The sequence below is a fragment of the Lampetra planeri genome, chromosome 5 (assembly GCF_965212315.1).
Source record: "Lampetra planeri chromosome 5, kcLamPlan1.2.h2, whole genome shotgun sequence".
NCBI classification, from domain to species: Eukaryota; Metazoa; Chordata; class Hyperoartia; order Petromyzontiformes; family Petromyzontidae; genus Lampetra; species Lampetra planeri.
In genome coordinates this window covers 6,830,483-6,844,022 of record NC_136111.1, presented here as the reverse complement: position 1 = coordinate 6,844,022, position 13,540 = coordinate 6,830,483, and the positions used below count along the sequence as shown (strand labels likewise).

Here is a 13,540-nt window from a genome sequence, read left to right as displayed (position 1 = left end):
TGGAATTTCCACTACTACGAGCTACCAAAAGACCTGAAAGCTGCCACAATGCAGTAACTTAAATGCATAATTGTTTCACGGGCAATTTACCACGATGCTCCTCCTGCATTAACGAATACACCATTCCTTTCAAATGGGAGATTGGACTCGCTGCTTGTTCAATATAAAATGGAAGTGCTCTTAACCCATAACATGTACCTTATTTAACATGCATACCACTGAAATCTGAAGTTATATTTCAAATTATTCATGTTATTTCATATTAATATTGATCATGCTCATTTTATAAGGTTTGTACAAAGTTCGTAATGACCTCTAAGCCATCATTTAATGTATTTCACTTTGACCCAGGTCTCCCTTGGAAAATAGATGATTACTCTCAATGGCCTCTCGCATGGCTCTAAATATGTTAGTGAAAAAACACATGTTGAATACATTACCTATGTCATCATCGATGTAAGTGATATCCTTTCCGTGATCCGTCAAGGCTTTAAAGATCTCCATCCTCTGCACGAGGTCATCATTCAGAGGATAGTCCCTGACTATTCGGAAGAAGCTCACGCGGAGGATACCCAAACGGTTACCCTGAAAACAAACAATTAGGGCAATGAACAGAGACAGAATAATTACTTAATCATGTTTGTTTTACACGTAAAAGCAATGTTAACGGTCACTTAAAACTTACAAATACAGCAGGAGCAGCGCTTGCCATTGAGTCTTGGGCATTAGCAATACTCTTTGACCTCCAGTCTGGGGTCAATTTTTTTTTACATCTTACTGTTGCCCACCTCTCTGTACCCAAAACAAGTGTATATAGGCCTAGTAATAGGTTTTTACCCTTTCAACTGGTACAAAACTGACACCTTTATACAAGGCATCATCATTATCATTATCAGAGTTGTTTCTTTTTGTTTGCATTTTGACTGCTTGTGTTGTGGTTATTTCAAACATGATGACTTGTATGAAGGTGTCAGTTTTGTACCAGTTGAAAGGGTTTTTACCCTATATTTTGCCACTGGTAAAGGTGGTCTCATAGTGTATATAGGCCTACCATAATCAGGAGAGTCCTCCAAGGCAGAGTGAAGGCCGAACACCTAAATACTAAATTGGTGGCTGGAAGAATACTGAATCTATATATAAAGCCACATTGCATTTCACATTGTCTGGAGATCCAAGTTGTATCGACATTCACAACATTTATACTGTATTGCATTATGTGTTGCACTATAATATGCAGAAACGTATCATAATGCTTGTTAATTATCATCTGCCAAAAAGTAATAAGCCTGCTTGGATTATGAAATGTAGAAAAAACCTAATCCAGAGTCAAAGGTTTTAAAAAAAAGGCGAGGAATATTTAGCGCCTGAAATGTGCGCCAGCTCCGTAATAACTTTAAAGTTCTGCATTCATTTTGCCAACGTCCAGTCGTCGGTGCCCTTCCCATACCTGTCCTTGAATGATCGCCTTGAGTAGAGACAGTACTGTGTGCCTGGCTTCGGCAGGCTGCTCAGGCATCAGCAGGTCTGAGACTGTGCACCACAGAGCTTCCACTGCATGCTGAGACAGGCGAGAGCAAAAACACATTCGAGGTCACCTTTTTCAAGGTGGCAAAATTAGCAAGTCTGAACGAATATAAAGCACACTTTCCTCACCACATATGGACAATCAGCATAACGAATACCATAAAGATAAACGCACATTGCATCCCATGTGAAAAATTGAGCCGTTCATTGACAGGACAGAGACCTTTCACAGCCCTTCCCTAGCCTGGTAATTGTATCCAATCCCTGCCTGCTGGGTGCACCAACTCCGAACCAACATATCACAATAACAGCAGCTCAATATCACAGTCTCATGACAGCTGCAGGGCCAACATACACAAACAGAAAGATTACAAATAAACACCCCCTTTGACTTAAATCTCCTCCCTTCTCACCGTTTTTTAATAATTGTAAAGTGTATATTGTCAAAAATTGTGTTGCTACAGTCTCTCAAAAACATGTATTGGTGGTGGCTGTATGAGCTGGGCAATTCACATCATCCTAGCCTGGAAGAATAATTATTTTCTAAGAAACAAGAACGATTCGGAACTGTGGAATTTCTGGCTGGGCAAGGCTGCACGAGCCCAGCGTGGCATTCCGGCAGAAAGACTGCCGCTTAGTAGCATCGCAATTGAATATGGCTGATACCGATACAATATTTATGACGTTTCTGATCGATACCAGCCATCAAAAACAGCCAGTACCATCCATGTAATTTATTTTATTACGCCTACTCAGGAAAGCCTCACTTAGTCCTAAGTATTTTTTTCAGGAATCCAAAAGTAAATATGTTAAACAATACATAACCATGAAAAGTTGAGAACTACATCATGGAAGGAACACAGGTAACATAGATTTGGAGCAGGAGAAAAACATTCCAGTTATGTTTATCCTGATATTGTCGAGTGGCTGCAAAATAAGTGATGTTTTATGGTAAAAGTAATCTCTCAATACAGATTCAAATATCATGTTTAAATATTTAATCATAACTACGGAGCAGAAGCCATAGGTCTTTGATGCAAAGTATCAACGAGAGAACTAGAGTAAGGATAGTGAGGTGGCACGTGTCTTCAGTTTAGTTGTGAAATTTGAAAGACAGAAGGGAAACCCAGATAAGAACACCACAGATAGCTCTCAGAGAGTGAGATACTTTAATTAATCCTTTACCTCCTCCAGTCTCTTGGTTTTAACAAGGTCGGACATTTCTTTTATTGCTTTAATTCTGTTACTAAAGCCATTGTCCGCATTCATGTCCTGCAAAGAGAATTGAATTACATTTAAAGTTACTGAAAAACAATTATTGCACAGTACTGTCTACAGCATATCATTCACTAGGCACAGATTGATATACACACATTTTTTTACTGGGACCGCAACAATACACAAGTGCATTATCCATAATCTTAAAATGAATGGACAATCAAAATGAATGCATTTTGAATGAACCATGTACAGTCACTATGTATCAATTCAGATTAAAATAGAAACATCCATGGGATCCTGCATGCAAGTAGAGCTTAGTTATTATTCACATACATTGTATGCAATTGATTTAAGTGACCCTTGCAGCAACTACGTGCTACATTACCACAACATTGATAATTTAATTGTGACCATCAAAAATCACAAAAGAATAATTAACATCGTTATTGACAAAGTTACAGAATAAATAAGCAGACAATAACATCTCCTTAATATATCTGTCCTTCTACATGAAACAAACTATTTTTTTTTACACTTCCCTTGAACCATAAAAGTCTTCTGTGAGTGCATAATTTCAGCAGCAAATGTTCCATTTGGTGGCCAAGCTAAAGGTGAAAATTCCACATTCCTGTGGTAGGAACCAATGTTTCCGTAAGACTACTGCTGCCTTCCCACAATGTAGCACTAATACTGGTAGGAACCTCCTGGTTACACCAGCCCACAGGGGATTATTGTGTCCGTCCGTCGTGCAGGGAGGGGCTGGGAGGGGTTGGTCACCCCATGGTGCCCCTAAAAACTCAATGTTTAACCTACTCACGCCGGCTTGTGCCCGCCCTCACAGTCGGGCATATTTGCGGAATACACCACGCTGCCGTTGACCCTGGCCATTGACCGAGCAACCCAACGTTCCTACCAGCTTCCTCCGCAGGATTGTGTTTTGATCAACCCCATGGGGATGAACGAAAAATAGCCCAAGGGAATCATTATAACATCCGTCCACATGCCGAGTTGTCAAGCTCTCACAACACTAACAAAAGCTCCATGGTCAGATGATTGAAAAGCAATAACAAGTCTGCTTGAGCAAAAGTTGAGATGGCCCCACGCTCACCCGGAGGCGATCTTCCGTGATGATGAACTCGACAGGCTTGATATCTGGTATGTCCTTGACATGTGGATTTTGTCCCAGTCCCAGGAGGTTCTTGACCTTATCCTTTAAGGAATCTTTGGTGGGATGTTTCGACATTGTGACTAATTAACCTAGACAGAAACCACACACGTACACGAGAAATTATGCAAGCCGCTTCGTAGCATACCCGCATCATCAGCCAATGTCAATTCACTGCTGGATGAATGCCTTGCATGCCACCACAATACTGGACACGTTGCAATCCATCTTCACGCAAGCAGATTTAATCGCTCCATTTTTAGCAAGAGAACACAGTCTCAGGCACGTTCTCTTTGTTGGATCCCAATTTATCCCCCCCCCACCCCATTTTACAGCAAGTCCAACGAGGGTTGGTCCATTTATAGCCTGTGTGCAGCATGTAACATGTACATTTCTGGTCAAATCTAGTTTATCTTAGCACCGCTTGCTCCTACACCCTTGAAACAGACACCACACCAAGGTTGGTGGATCCAGGGCTGCTTCGGATATGGGGACATGGATTGCACAGGTCAAGTCAGAATCGATTAATCCGATGAGCTATTGAGCTCTTTTTCACAGATGTTCAGTCGGGGCGGCTCAACAAATTACAACAAACAACACAGAAAAACAATATAAGTGCAAAATACAGAGAAAGGTAAGCAAGTCACTAAAATAAATATAAAGTATAACACGTAGGCTTTCGCGACCAATATTATTTATAATAAGAGCTTTTTGGGTTAGATTGCGTAAGTATAAATGTATCATAACCCTCCAACAACCGACACAACCAACAATTAGTAAATGTTGCGGATTTACTCTCCAACACACCGGTGGGCTGAAGTAGCAAATAATTGGCGCGTTGTTTACGTGACAAACTTTACTGGCCACGTCGGTTAGTGGAGGCTTACGACATTTATACTTACGCGACCTAACCCAAAAACCTTGATGAAAGTGTAAGTAATTTATCCATTCTGGCAAGTGCTGTTGAAGGGCACAATACCTAGCCTCTCGCCAAATATTCCGTACCGGGCTGCCAGAATTGGCAGCTGAACTTGTACAAAAGATACTCTAGAAAAGTGGCTCAACGAAAGCACTTGGCCACTTTGATCACACCCTTGAAGCGAACCTCTCTCGGACCAACATGACCATATGTAATGCCAACCAAAAGAATGCCATCGTCTCCAAGGGCACACATAGGTCCCATTGCACCAATTGGACCATAATGCCATGCACGGAACACCACCTGTGCCACTTGAGGCCCCTTCGAGGTGCCACACAGGGTCACGCATGGGGGGAGCGGGCCCACTTGTGCCAACCTACGCCCTCCAAAGGGAGGTGCCACCCCCCAAAGTCGTCACCTTTGCCACAACAAAAAGTGGCCGAGTCTGGTGCCACCACGGAGCCACTCACAGAAAACTCCGCCAACTTCGCAGCGGGCCCTCTCCGTGGAACCACCACGCAAATCAACTGCGCCACCCAAACTCTGGAATCCAGCCAAGGTGCAACGCACCCAACCCAACCACCCCCACTGCCAATGCTTGCAACTGGAGTAGCAGGGGGGGGGGTCATCTGTCACCCAAGCTGGCTCTTGCCTGGTGCAATCCCGGTGCAACCGCGGTGCAACCCGCAAAAAAAGGCGCGTTCTCTCGACTCACCTGACACGAGGCCGCAGGATAAAGCGAAGGACTTAGAGCTGGTGGAGTGAGCGAGGAAGATTGTTACAATGCAAGCGAGAGAGAGAGAGAAAGCGAGAGCCCGGCCTCAGCCCTGCCAGGCGCTCTGCTCGGCACGTCCGGCCGCTGCGACTTTCAATTCCGGGGCCGCGGTCCCTTGGGGCGTGCCCGTGGTGGTGAGGGGGCGGAGCTGAGACAGCAGAGGAATCGATTCCTTGTTGCGGTAACGGGTTAGTGACTAACTCGGGTGGAATCGATTGTAATTATTGGAGAAGGGGCCGGGGGTGGGGAGGGGGGTCACGTGACGCGGCGGGGCAGGGGAAGCGGGTGAGGAGTGGACGGTGTTGCCAGATGAGAGGTTTTTTGTTTTTTTCTTCTTTTAATTGTAATTTGGTAAATGTTTTACTTAACTTTCGTGACTGCAGGAATTCATATTCTATGGTTCTTTCGGTAAAGTCACGTAGATAGAAAATAGAATAAAAATAATAATTTAAAAATACTTTTTTTTATTAACAAAAATAATTAAAACAAAATTATTATTTTTATTAAAAAAAATTTTTTATCTACGTGACTTTACCGAACGAACCATAGAAAATGTAATTTAGTTCTTAATTCAATCGTTCGTAGAATCTTTTCTCAAACCTGTTTTTAAAGCGAGGGATACATTTTGTAATCACGGTTCATTTGTGTCGGAGGGGGGGGGGACACAAGACTGGTAATCGTCAGGTTAGAGGGGTGGGGGGCTCAGTGGCATGCACGTGCCGTATGTTGAACTTCTTTCGCACCGTACTTCGCCAAGCCGTGCCAAATCGGAGGTGCAGGGGGGCGGGGAAGGAGAGAAATTGAAACACAAAAGGCATCGCTTGATGATGCCAGTTCCGCGCCGTGTGGCCCCATTCAGCGATTTGTAATCAAATCGCATAAATCCATTTGCCTAATTACACTCCAGCCCAATTAGCAACGTGCACACAATGTCATCGCCGTGCACAACATCTGATTTCAGTTGATTCTTGTTTCGTTCAATTTTCAGTCAAATGGCTATTGTTTATGCTCAAACATAGACCTTGCTGATTGTTTGATAAAAACTATGTTCATTGAAAAGATGCAACGTATTGCCACTTAAACGTTCGTTCAACGTTGTTCCAACGTTCCATATTCCCTGGGTTGTTAGAGGATTCCGAATTGGAAAGTTGTGAATCCAAATACAGGAGGTTGAATCGATCCATCATCCCCGAGTGGTGGGCAAAATAGGTACCACTTTGTGGGAAGTAAACCCTTTTCACCACTGGCTCAGAGCTGAAAATGAGCAGTGTCATTAATTGTTAGAGTAGAAAACATTTTGCCTTGGCTGTAATGTAGAAGGCTACACATTTACACGGATGCTATGAAAGTAAATGGGTTCTTGAAACTTTTTCCCCCAATTTTTTTTACCACGCTGAAAGTGATATGTACATGTAGTCCAAGTATTGTTTAAATACTGTAGGACTAAGCCATATAAATTCTCAACTGCAATGAATCTTTGCACCCGATTTATGTGCACGGCAACTGCGTCATACACCATTTGCGACCCACATTACCATTCACAAAGTCCACCATTCACCAAGTTCACGACTTTGTGAACGATTTTTTTTTTCATGACATGACACGGTATAATATGTAATGACATTTATCTTCATACTGTGTCAGTTTTCCATAACTTTGAAATTTTATTTTAAAATTTTTATTGAATAATGTTTGTACTCTGCTGTATTTCCAGTTCCAATAAGATAATAAAACGAAAACTATGTTTTATTTTACCAGATAAGGCTCACTGAGCTGCATAGCTCTTTTCCCAAAGCGACCTGGCCACCAATGATAGCTTAACTGATTGGCTTATCACGTGGACATACACAAACTGTATACAGACTTCTAATCTATATGACCTATTACACTTGTAAGGCACACGCCCTAAGTCATGCAAGTAAAAATGAAAAAGTTAACAAATACTAAGATAATCTCATCGAATAAACCTCACGTAGTCGATTACTCTGAAAAACATTGTGCAAAGGTGCCACTTTAATGGGTAATGCGGCTTTTCTGTATGCAGATCTTTAATTATAGTTTTTGTTTTACTTCGTTCTTGTTTCCAAAGTAATGCATGAATAAAATGTATTTAAGCCATGATAGTCACGATATAACAAAACGGTATTTTGCAAAAAATGAACAATATTGTCGGGGACCTTATATCGTACGATTATATTGTAGTATCACCATTCGCAGCAACCATGGTTGTAACTTAATACTGGTAGGAACCACCTGGTTCCACCAGCCCACAGGAGATTTTTGTGTCCGTCCGTCGTGCATCCAAAAATGGGAGGGATGGGGCTGGGTGGAGAGGGGAGTGTGGGGAGGATGGGGAGGGGTGGGTGGGGAGGGAGGACCTGGGTGGGGGGTGGGAGGGGTGGGGCTGGGTGGGGAGGGGCTGGTCACCCCGTGGTGCCCTTATAAAACTCAACGTTTAACCTACTCACGCCGGCTTGTGCCCGCCCTCAGTCGGGCATATTTGCGGAATACACTACGCCGCCGTTGACCCTGGTCATTGACCGAGCAACCCAACGTTCCTACCAGCTCCCTCCGCAGGAATGTGTTAACTCACTTTCTGGGTCTGATGTGAAACCGTTTATAATTTAAACCTTTCTTTGCAAAGTAAAACATAACAGTTATAGCAATTGGAAATACCGACGTTTATTGGGCATGGGAATAGACTTTAAAAAAACATTTACAAGTGTAATTACGTTGTGGTGCATGAGACTAAATTAACGTTTTCGAAATGGACACAAAACAAATTGAATGCAAATCACCTATTATTAGTTCTTTCGGTAAAGTCACGTAGAAGGGAAACAATAAAATAATAAAAATATAAAAAATAAAATTCTCACCACGTTTCGACTGCAACCGAAGCAATCATCATCAGGTGTGGATTTCACACCGGATGATGATTGCTTAATTGTTTTATATTTTTATTATTTTATTGTTTTCCTTTTACGTGACTTTACCGAAAGAACCAAGAATATGAATCCCTGCAGTCACAAAAGCTTTAAATCAAAATGCAAATTACATGTTAACATTACTTAAAATTGTTACTTTACCTGGCATAACTGAACCCTATATTTTAATATTGTAAATACACCATTTGAATGGAATCGCACACAGTTCTGTAAGCATCCGTGCTATAACTACACACAAAGGATGTTTTTTGCATTTGTAATACAATACAGTACACAACTTCACCCCACTGATGTGTATAACAAACATTAAAAAAAAACTAATTTGAGAAGCGCATATCAACTGTAATAAGAACATTTTACTGAAATTCTCATAATAATATAATGCACTGTCAAAATAACAATAATATTATGGCAATTATTTACCGAATAAAAACCTCACCAGATATTAAAGACTCTTTTTCAGAAAACGCATGCACTGAAATATTTAAACAATACCATTATGCCAGCTATTACAGTTATTTACCCAACGTAGAGTAGCATGGTGCATTGTTTTACGCACTGCACTGTGAACATGGTGACGAGATTAAAATTCTTGATCACGGTAAACATCAGTGGAAAAATTACATCCCGATCCAGTCCAGGCATCCCCACACCGACACAGCTTTTGTACTTGTCAAACACCCCTCATAATTAAAAACAATGTGGGGAGGCCTTCATCCAATTGGGGTAAAAACAGGATGAACACAAAAGCAATACCCTATTACAGTACATTATGCCCGCAAGTAGTTCATGCAGGATTAGTTTTCTTATCCTGGACTACACGTTATTTGCATATTGTAAGCAACAACAACATTCCACGTGCTCTTATTTTATACTCAACGTAGGTAGAGTGATCATGAGTTGTAAGAGGGTCAACTCCTTCGGGAGTTTATCGACTTTTAAATCACCCCTTAAAGTGTGTCCTCGAAATAACGTGGGCGGATGTACCGTGTGCTGCATATCACAGGGGGTTTAGCGGGGGGGGGGGGGCTATCCCTAAAAATGAAAAGAAACAAAATAACTACTAATTGACCCGCGAAGAGAAACATTTGTACAATGTGCAAACTATTATTGACTTGTTGTTAGAAGCGTCTTCACGCTGCGCGCAAAGGGAACGCACCAGGCCGTCCCAGTTTCGTGCTGCTCACGAAGTCACTTGAGATCATTGGTGGTTTCAGTGTTTTTATTCCCCATTTCTTTTATATTGCCGTTTTAACATGCATTAAGCTCTCTCCATCCGTCTGTCGATCGAGGGCGAAGAGATGGGGTGGGGGTTGCACGCTAACTTTCATAAAGATGATCCAATATGAACAAAAGATAAGTATAAAGGTACGTTACTTTTAGGGCCTTATCCTAGAGAAAGCATGGCCAAATTGATCAAAGCGTTGCCCAAAACTTGTTGATGAAACCAGTGCTAAAAAGTTATTCCTTGCCAGTAATGTAATGGCATCGTATGCCACGTCTGCACATTGCCTATTGGTGACATCTTGTATGGCTTAAAGCCCTCACGTTGCTTTTGCCAATTAAATATTTACTGTATTTAACTATTTGTATTTCAACAGGTAAGGCCCACTGAGCTATATAGCTGTTTTTCAGAAACGACTTGGCCACAAATGATAGCTCAACGAAGTGGCTTATCACGTGGAAATGTATAGCAGCCAAATACTCCAAACGCATGTTTCTAAATGTGAGGGGAAAAACCAGAGGCCCCGGAGAAAAATCCACGCGACCATGGGGATAACATGCAAACTCCATATATACCAAGTGAGATCATTAACATCCCGCCACCGTGGTGCCCCCAAGGACAAAATAGATATTGGAGCTACAGAATCCATGCATGCATATGTATATTTATTCCTTGCTATGTTTAAAACATAAAAGTCCGTATTAATAGCATTGCAAGCTGGTATTCATAGAAATAATGGGGGTTTGTTAAGAATAAAAAAGATGCAATACTGTATACCGGGGAATCTCACCCCTACATTAGCCCAGTATTTATAAGACAAACTGTACTAAGCGAAACATGCAGATAATTATCGCACACCAACACCAGGACGACACGTGATTAATGCGTCTGCCTGAACACGTAGGAGGAGGCATCATTTAGTCTATAAAATAAACACATTGCAAGGTCCACATTGTAATAAGTTGTTATCAAAACTAAAATTTTATGAGAGACTTCCGTATTTAAAACCACAATGTATGTAGCAAGCAGGGACCGCACATACATACACTTAACCAATTATTTTATATTATTGTACAAATATTTCATCCAAATATGAGCATGCTAATTTCACGCAAAGTCCTCTACATATATGCAGAGGGAAAAACGTTGGTATATAATTCCAGTTTGGAAATGTATGCGATAATTAGGTTATCGCTTAAGTACCTTTTTGGTTATCAAGATAAGATCTATTAAATAAACAATGAAATTGAAACAAGTAGCTACAGTCACTGATACATTGTCGTCATATTTACATGTACCCCACTCGGTCGGGCAATTGAGTGGTCTTGAGTTCTCAGCAACTTGAAAGGCACCATCGAAAGAATAAATGGGCCAGAGGAAGACAGCAGAAGCATATGCGACGACAGCAAATGCCGCAAATCCCAACATGATTTTGTCCACGGGAGGGTCAAATCCGTGAATTGGCCATTTGATTATGGCCACAACAATTGCCAAAAGGGACCCGATGAAGCAGAGGCAGTAGACGGCCATGGACCACTCCTTGGCGGGCATCGTGTTGTAGACGTCTTTATCATCGACCACCAAGAAGATGAGGATAGCAATGAAGGCTTCCACGATCTTGATGATGCCCGGGATGGTGGACATGAAGCCATTCATCTCGTCGGCAGTGTGACGTGCGACTCCCACCTCCGCCGCGTACACAAGCGTCGTCAGGCAGGAGGCCACCGTGGTCCCGATCCTGAAGCCTTTGACTTCGTCGGTGACTTTATTTCCATTGAGGAAAAACACCGGGTACAAGATGGAGACGAGGAGGAGCATGATGCAGCAGCACGTCGAGATGGTGATGGTGAGGTCGCTCCAGGAGAAGGGCAGCTTCTTGTAGAATCTCGATATCTCGACGATTATCACGATCGTGCTCAGGATGAAGCAGATGCACCACACGGCCATGCAGAAGTGTCCGTAGTTGTGCTCGCCCCAGCCCCCCTTGTGGACCAGCAGGCTGAAGGTTGTGCACGTTCCAGCCATCTCCAGAATCCTCAGCACCCACAAGGCTACTTGCGACATTTTGAACGTAAAGAATGTCCAACGCCACGAGACGAGGCCACAGGTGATCCGCTTCGTTTCAGGCGTCGTTGAGGTTTAACTCCGGCGTGATTGAATATGGGAAGTGGAGAAATCGGGGTTTGTGTACCTTGATTGCGGTATATTGCTATGCACTGATAACGTGTGACAGCGGGATTGGTAGACAAGCAATCGGTGGTGCACCTTGCACCATGTGCGCTGCAATATAAGCAACGTGTTATTTTCGTCTCGGTGGTAAGTCAGCATTCTTCTGTTTGACAAACGTTGATTTGGCAGATGCAGGTTCCCCCCCAAGCCTGTGATCCGTGGAACACTTGTGGGTCAGTAAAACCCTGGTAAGTGGTCCGTGTGACTGTTGCAGATTATTATTTTCACAAAACACCATACATTGGTCCGTGAAAGTATTTTGATTGTTCACAGTGGTCGCGCGGGACAAGAAACGTTGGGAACCACCGCATTAGGCCACTATGCGGTATTATCTAAACCAGTGCTTCTCAACTGTGCGCACCAGGCGTGTAGACGTGGCATTTTCGGAATGATAGAAAATAACTTCACCGTTCGCAAACTAGGACAGATGGACTCTCCTCCGTGCCGTTCAATGGCCGATCCAGCCCCCCACCCTGCCACCTCCCCACCCTCTCCTTCTCAATTGGTGGTGGCACGGTACGGCAGCAGCAACCGTGAGCCCCCCCCCCCCGGCCCCCTCAACTCCCTGGGTCGCACATGCTAAGTTGGGATTATTTTGGCTCCGTGTTCCGCGAAGATTGCCCAAGCTTGAAAGCGTGCGCTGCTCTGCACCATTACGCTTGCTGCCTTCATGGAACAGTCCAATGTAGAGAACATCTTGCAATGCACACTCGTTGGATGTCATCTTTTACAGCAGTGGTGATTAACCTTTACTGCAGCTTCTGAATCGTTAAAACATGGAAATGTTGTAAATACGTCGGTTAGATGAAACTAAATAGTTGTACTTACGTGCCCGTGCTTAATTTGTATTTCGATCTACCTTTTTTAAACATTGTGGTATGTCGCGCACCCCCAGAAAGGGCATCTCGCAACCCACAAAAAGGGGCCGTCCATAAATGACGTCACGCGATTTTTGACGATTTTTCACCCCCCCCCCTCGTCACACGGCGTCACAAAAAGTCAGACCCCCCTCAAATATGACGTCACAAAGCTCTGCCCCCCCCCCCAACCATATTTCCATTTTGAAAATAAAACATGCTTCAAATCGCTTTAAACTATTGTCATTGTAGTGCGTATTTAATGCGGCGCTGCACTCTGATGTTGTAGGAGAAAATATTTATTAAAAAGTCTATTTAATTAAGTAGAACGTGTTGTCTGTATTTATTAAAAGTTGCGCATTTTTATGTGACGTCAAATCCCCCCCCCCCCTCGTCACACATCGTCACAAATGTCTGACCCCCCCCCCCCCCCCCCCCAGGTACGTGACGTCATTTATGGACGGCCCCAAAGTGCGTGTACCCCAGGTTAAGAACCACAGATCTACAGTCAGGACATTTTCATTCCAATCAATGTGAAATATTGCCCAATGCCCCTCAGTGCCGGCCCGAGCCTCTTGGGGGCCCTAAGCAGAATTTGATTTGGGGGCCCCCCTCCCACCACGCAGACTCATCTGTGCTAGAAGATTATTGACACAAATGTCACACTATAATGTTATAGC

At 43.0% G+C, this 13,540-nt stretch overlaps 2 protein-coding genes across 4 annotated transcripts in view; both read right to left on the bottom strand.

Moving 5' to 3' along the window:
- The window catches only part of TSC2 (TSC complex subunit 2), a 61,731-nt gene extending 55,994 nt beyond the window's left edge, over nt 1-5,737 (bottom strand). For 2 of the 3 annotated variants that reach the window (XM_078594255.1, XM_078594256.1), the window contains exons 1-5: nt 5,545-5,736; nt 3,854-4,002; nt 2,710-2,796; nt 1,448-1,558; nt 441-585 (exon numbers count right to left, since the gene is read on the bottom strand). In XM_078594255.1, the coding sequence (XP_078450381.1) occupies nt 441-585; nt 1,448-1,558; nt 2,710-2,796; nt 3,854-3,988 (478 nt within the window). In that variant the 5' untranslated portion in view covers nt 3,989-4,002; nt 5,545-5,736. Of the gene's footprint in view, nt 1-440; nt 586-1,447; nt 1,559-2,709; nt 2,797-3,853; nt 4,003-5,544 lie in introns of all 3 variants that reach the window. The other variant, XM_078594254.1, reaches the window with a different exon arrangement.
- A 2,533-nt stretch (nt 5,738-8,270) lies between these two features.
- Nucleotides 8,271-12,015, bottom strand: LOC144718752 (myeloid-associated differentiation marker homolog). Its single transcript, XM_078594253.1, has one exon. The coding sequence runs from the start codon at nt 11,836-11,838 to the stop codon at nt 10,963-10,965; it is 876 nt and encodes a 291-aa protein (XP_078450379.1). The 5' UTR covers nt 11,839-12,015; the 3' UTR covers nt 8,271-10,962.
- Nucleotides 12,016-13,540: the final 1,525 nt, after the last annotated feature.

Coding starts and splice junctions, on each gene's coding strand:
- LOC144718752 (XM_078594253.1), bottom strand. CDS start 11,838: ATGTCGCAAGTAGCCTTGTGGGTGCTGAGGATTCTGGAGATGGCTGGA.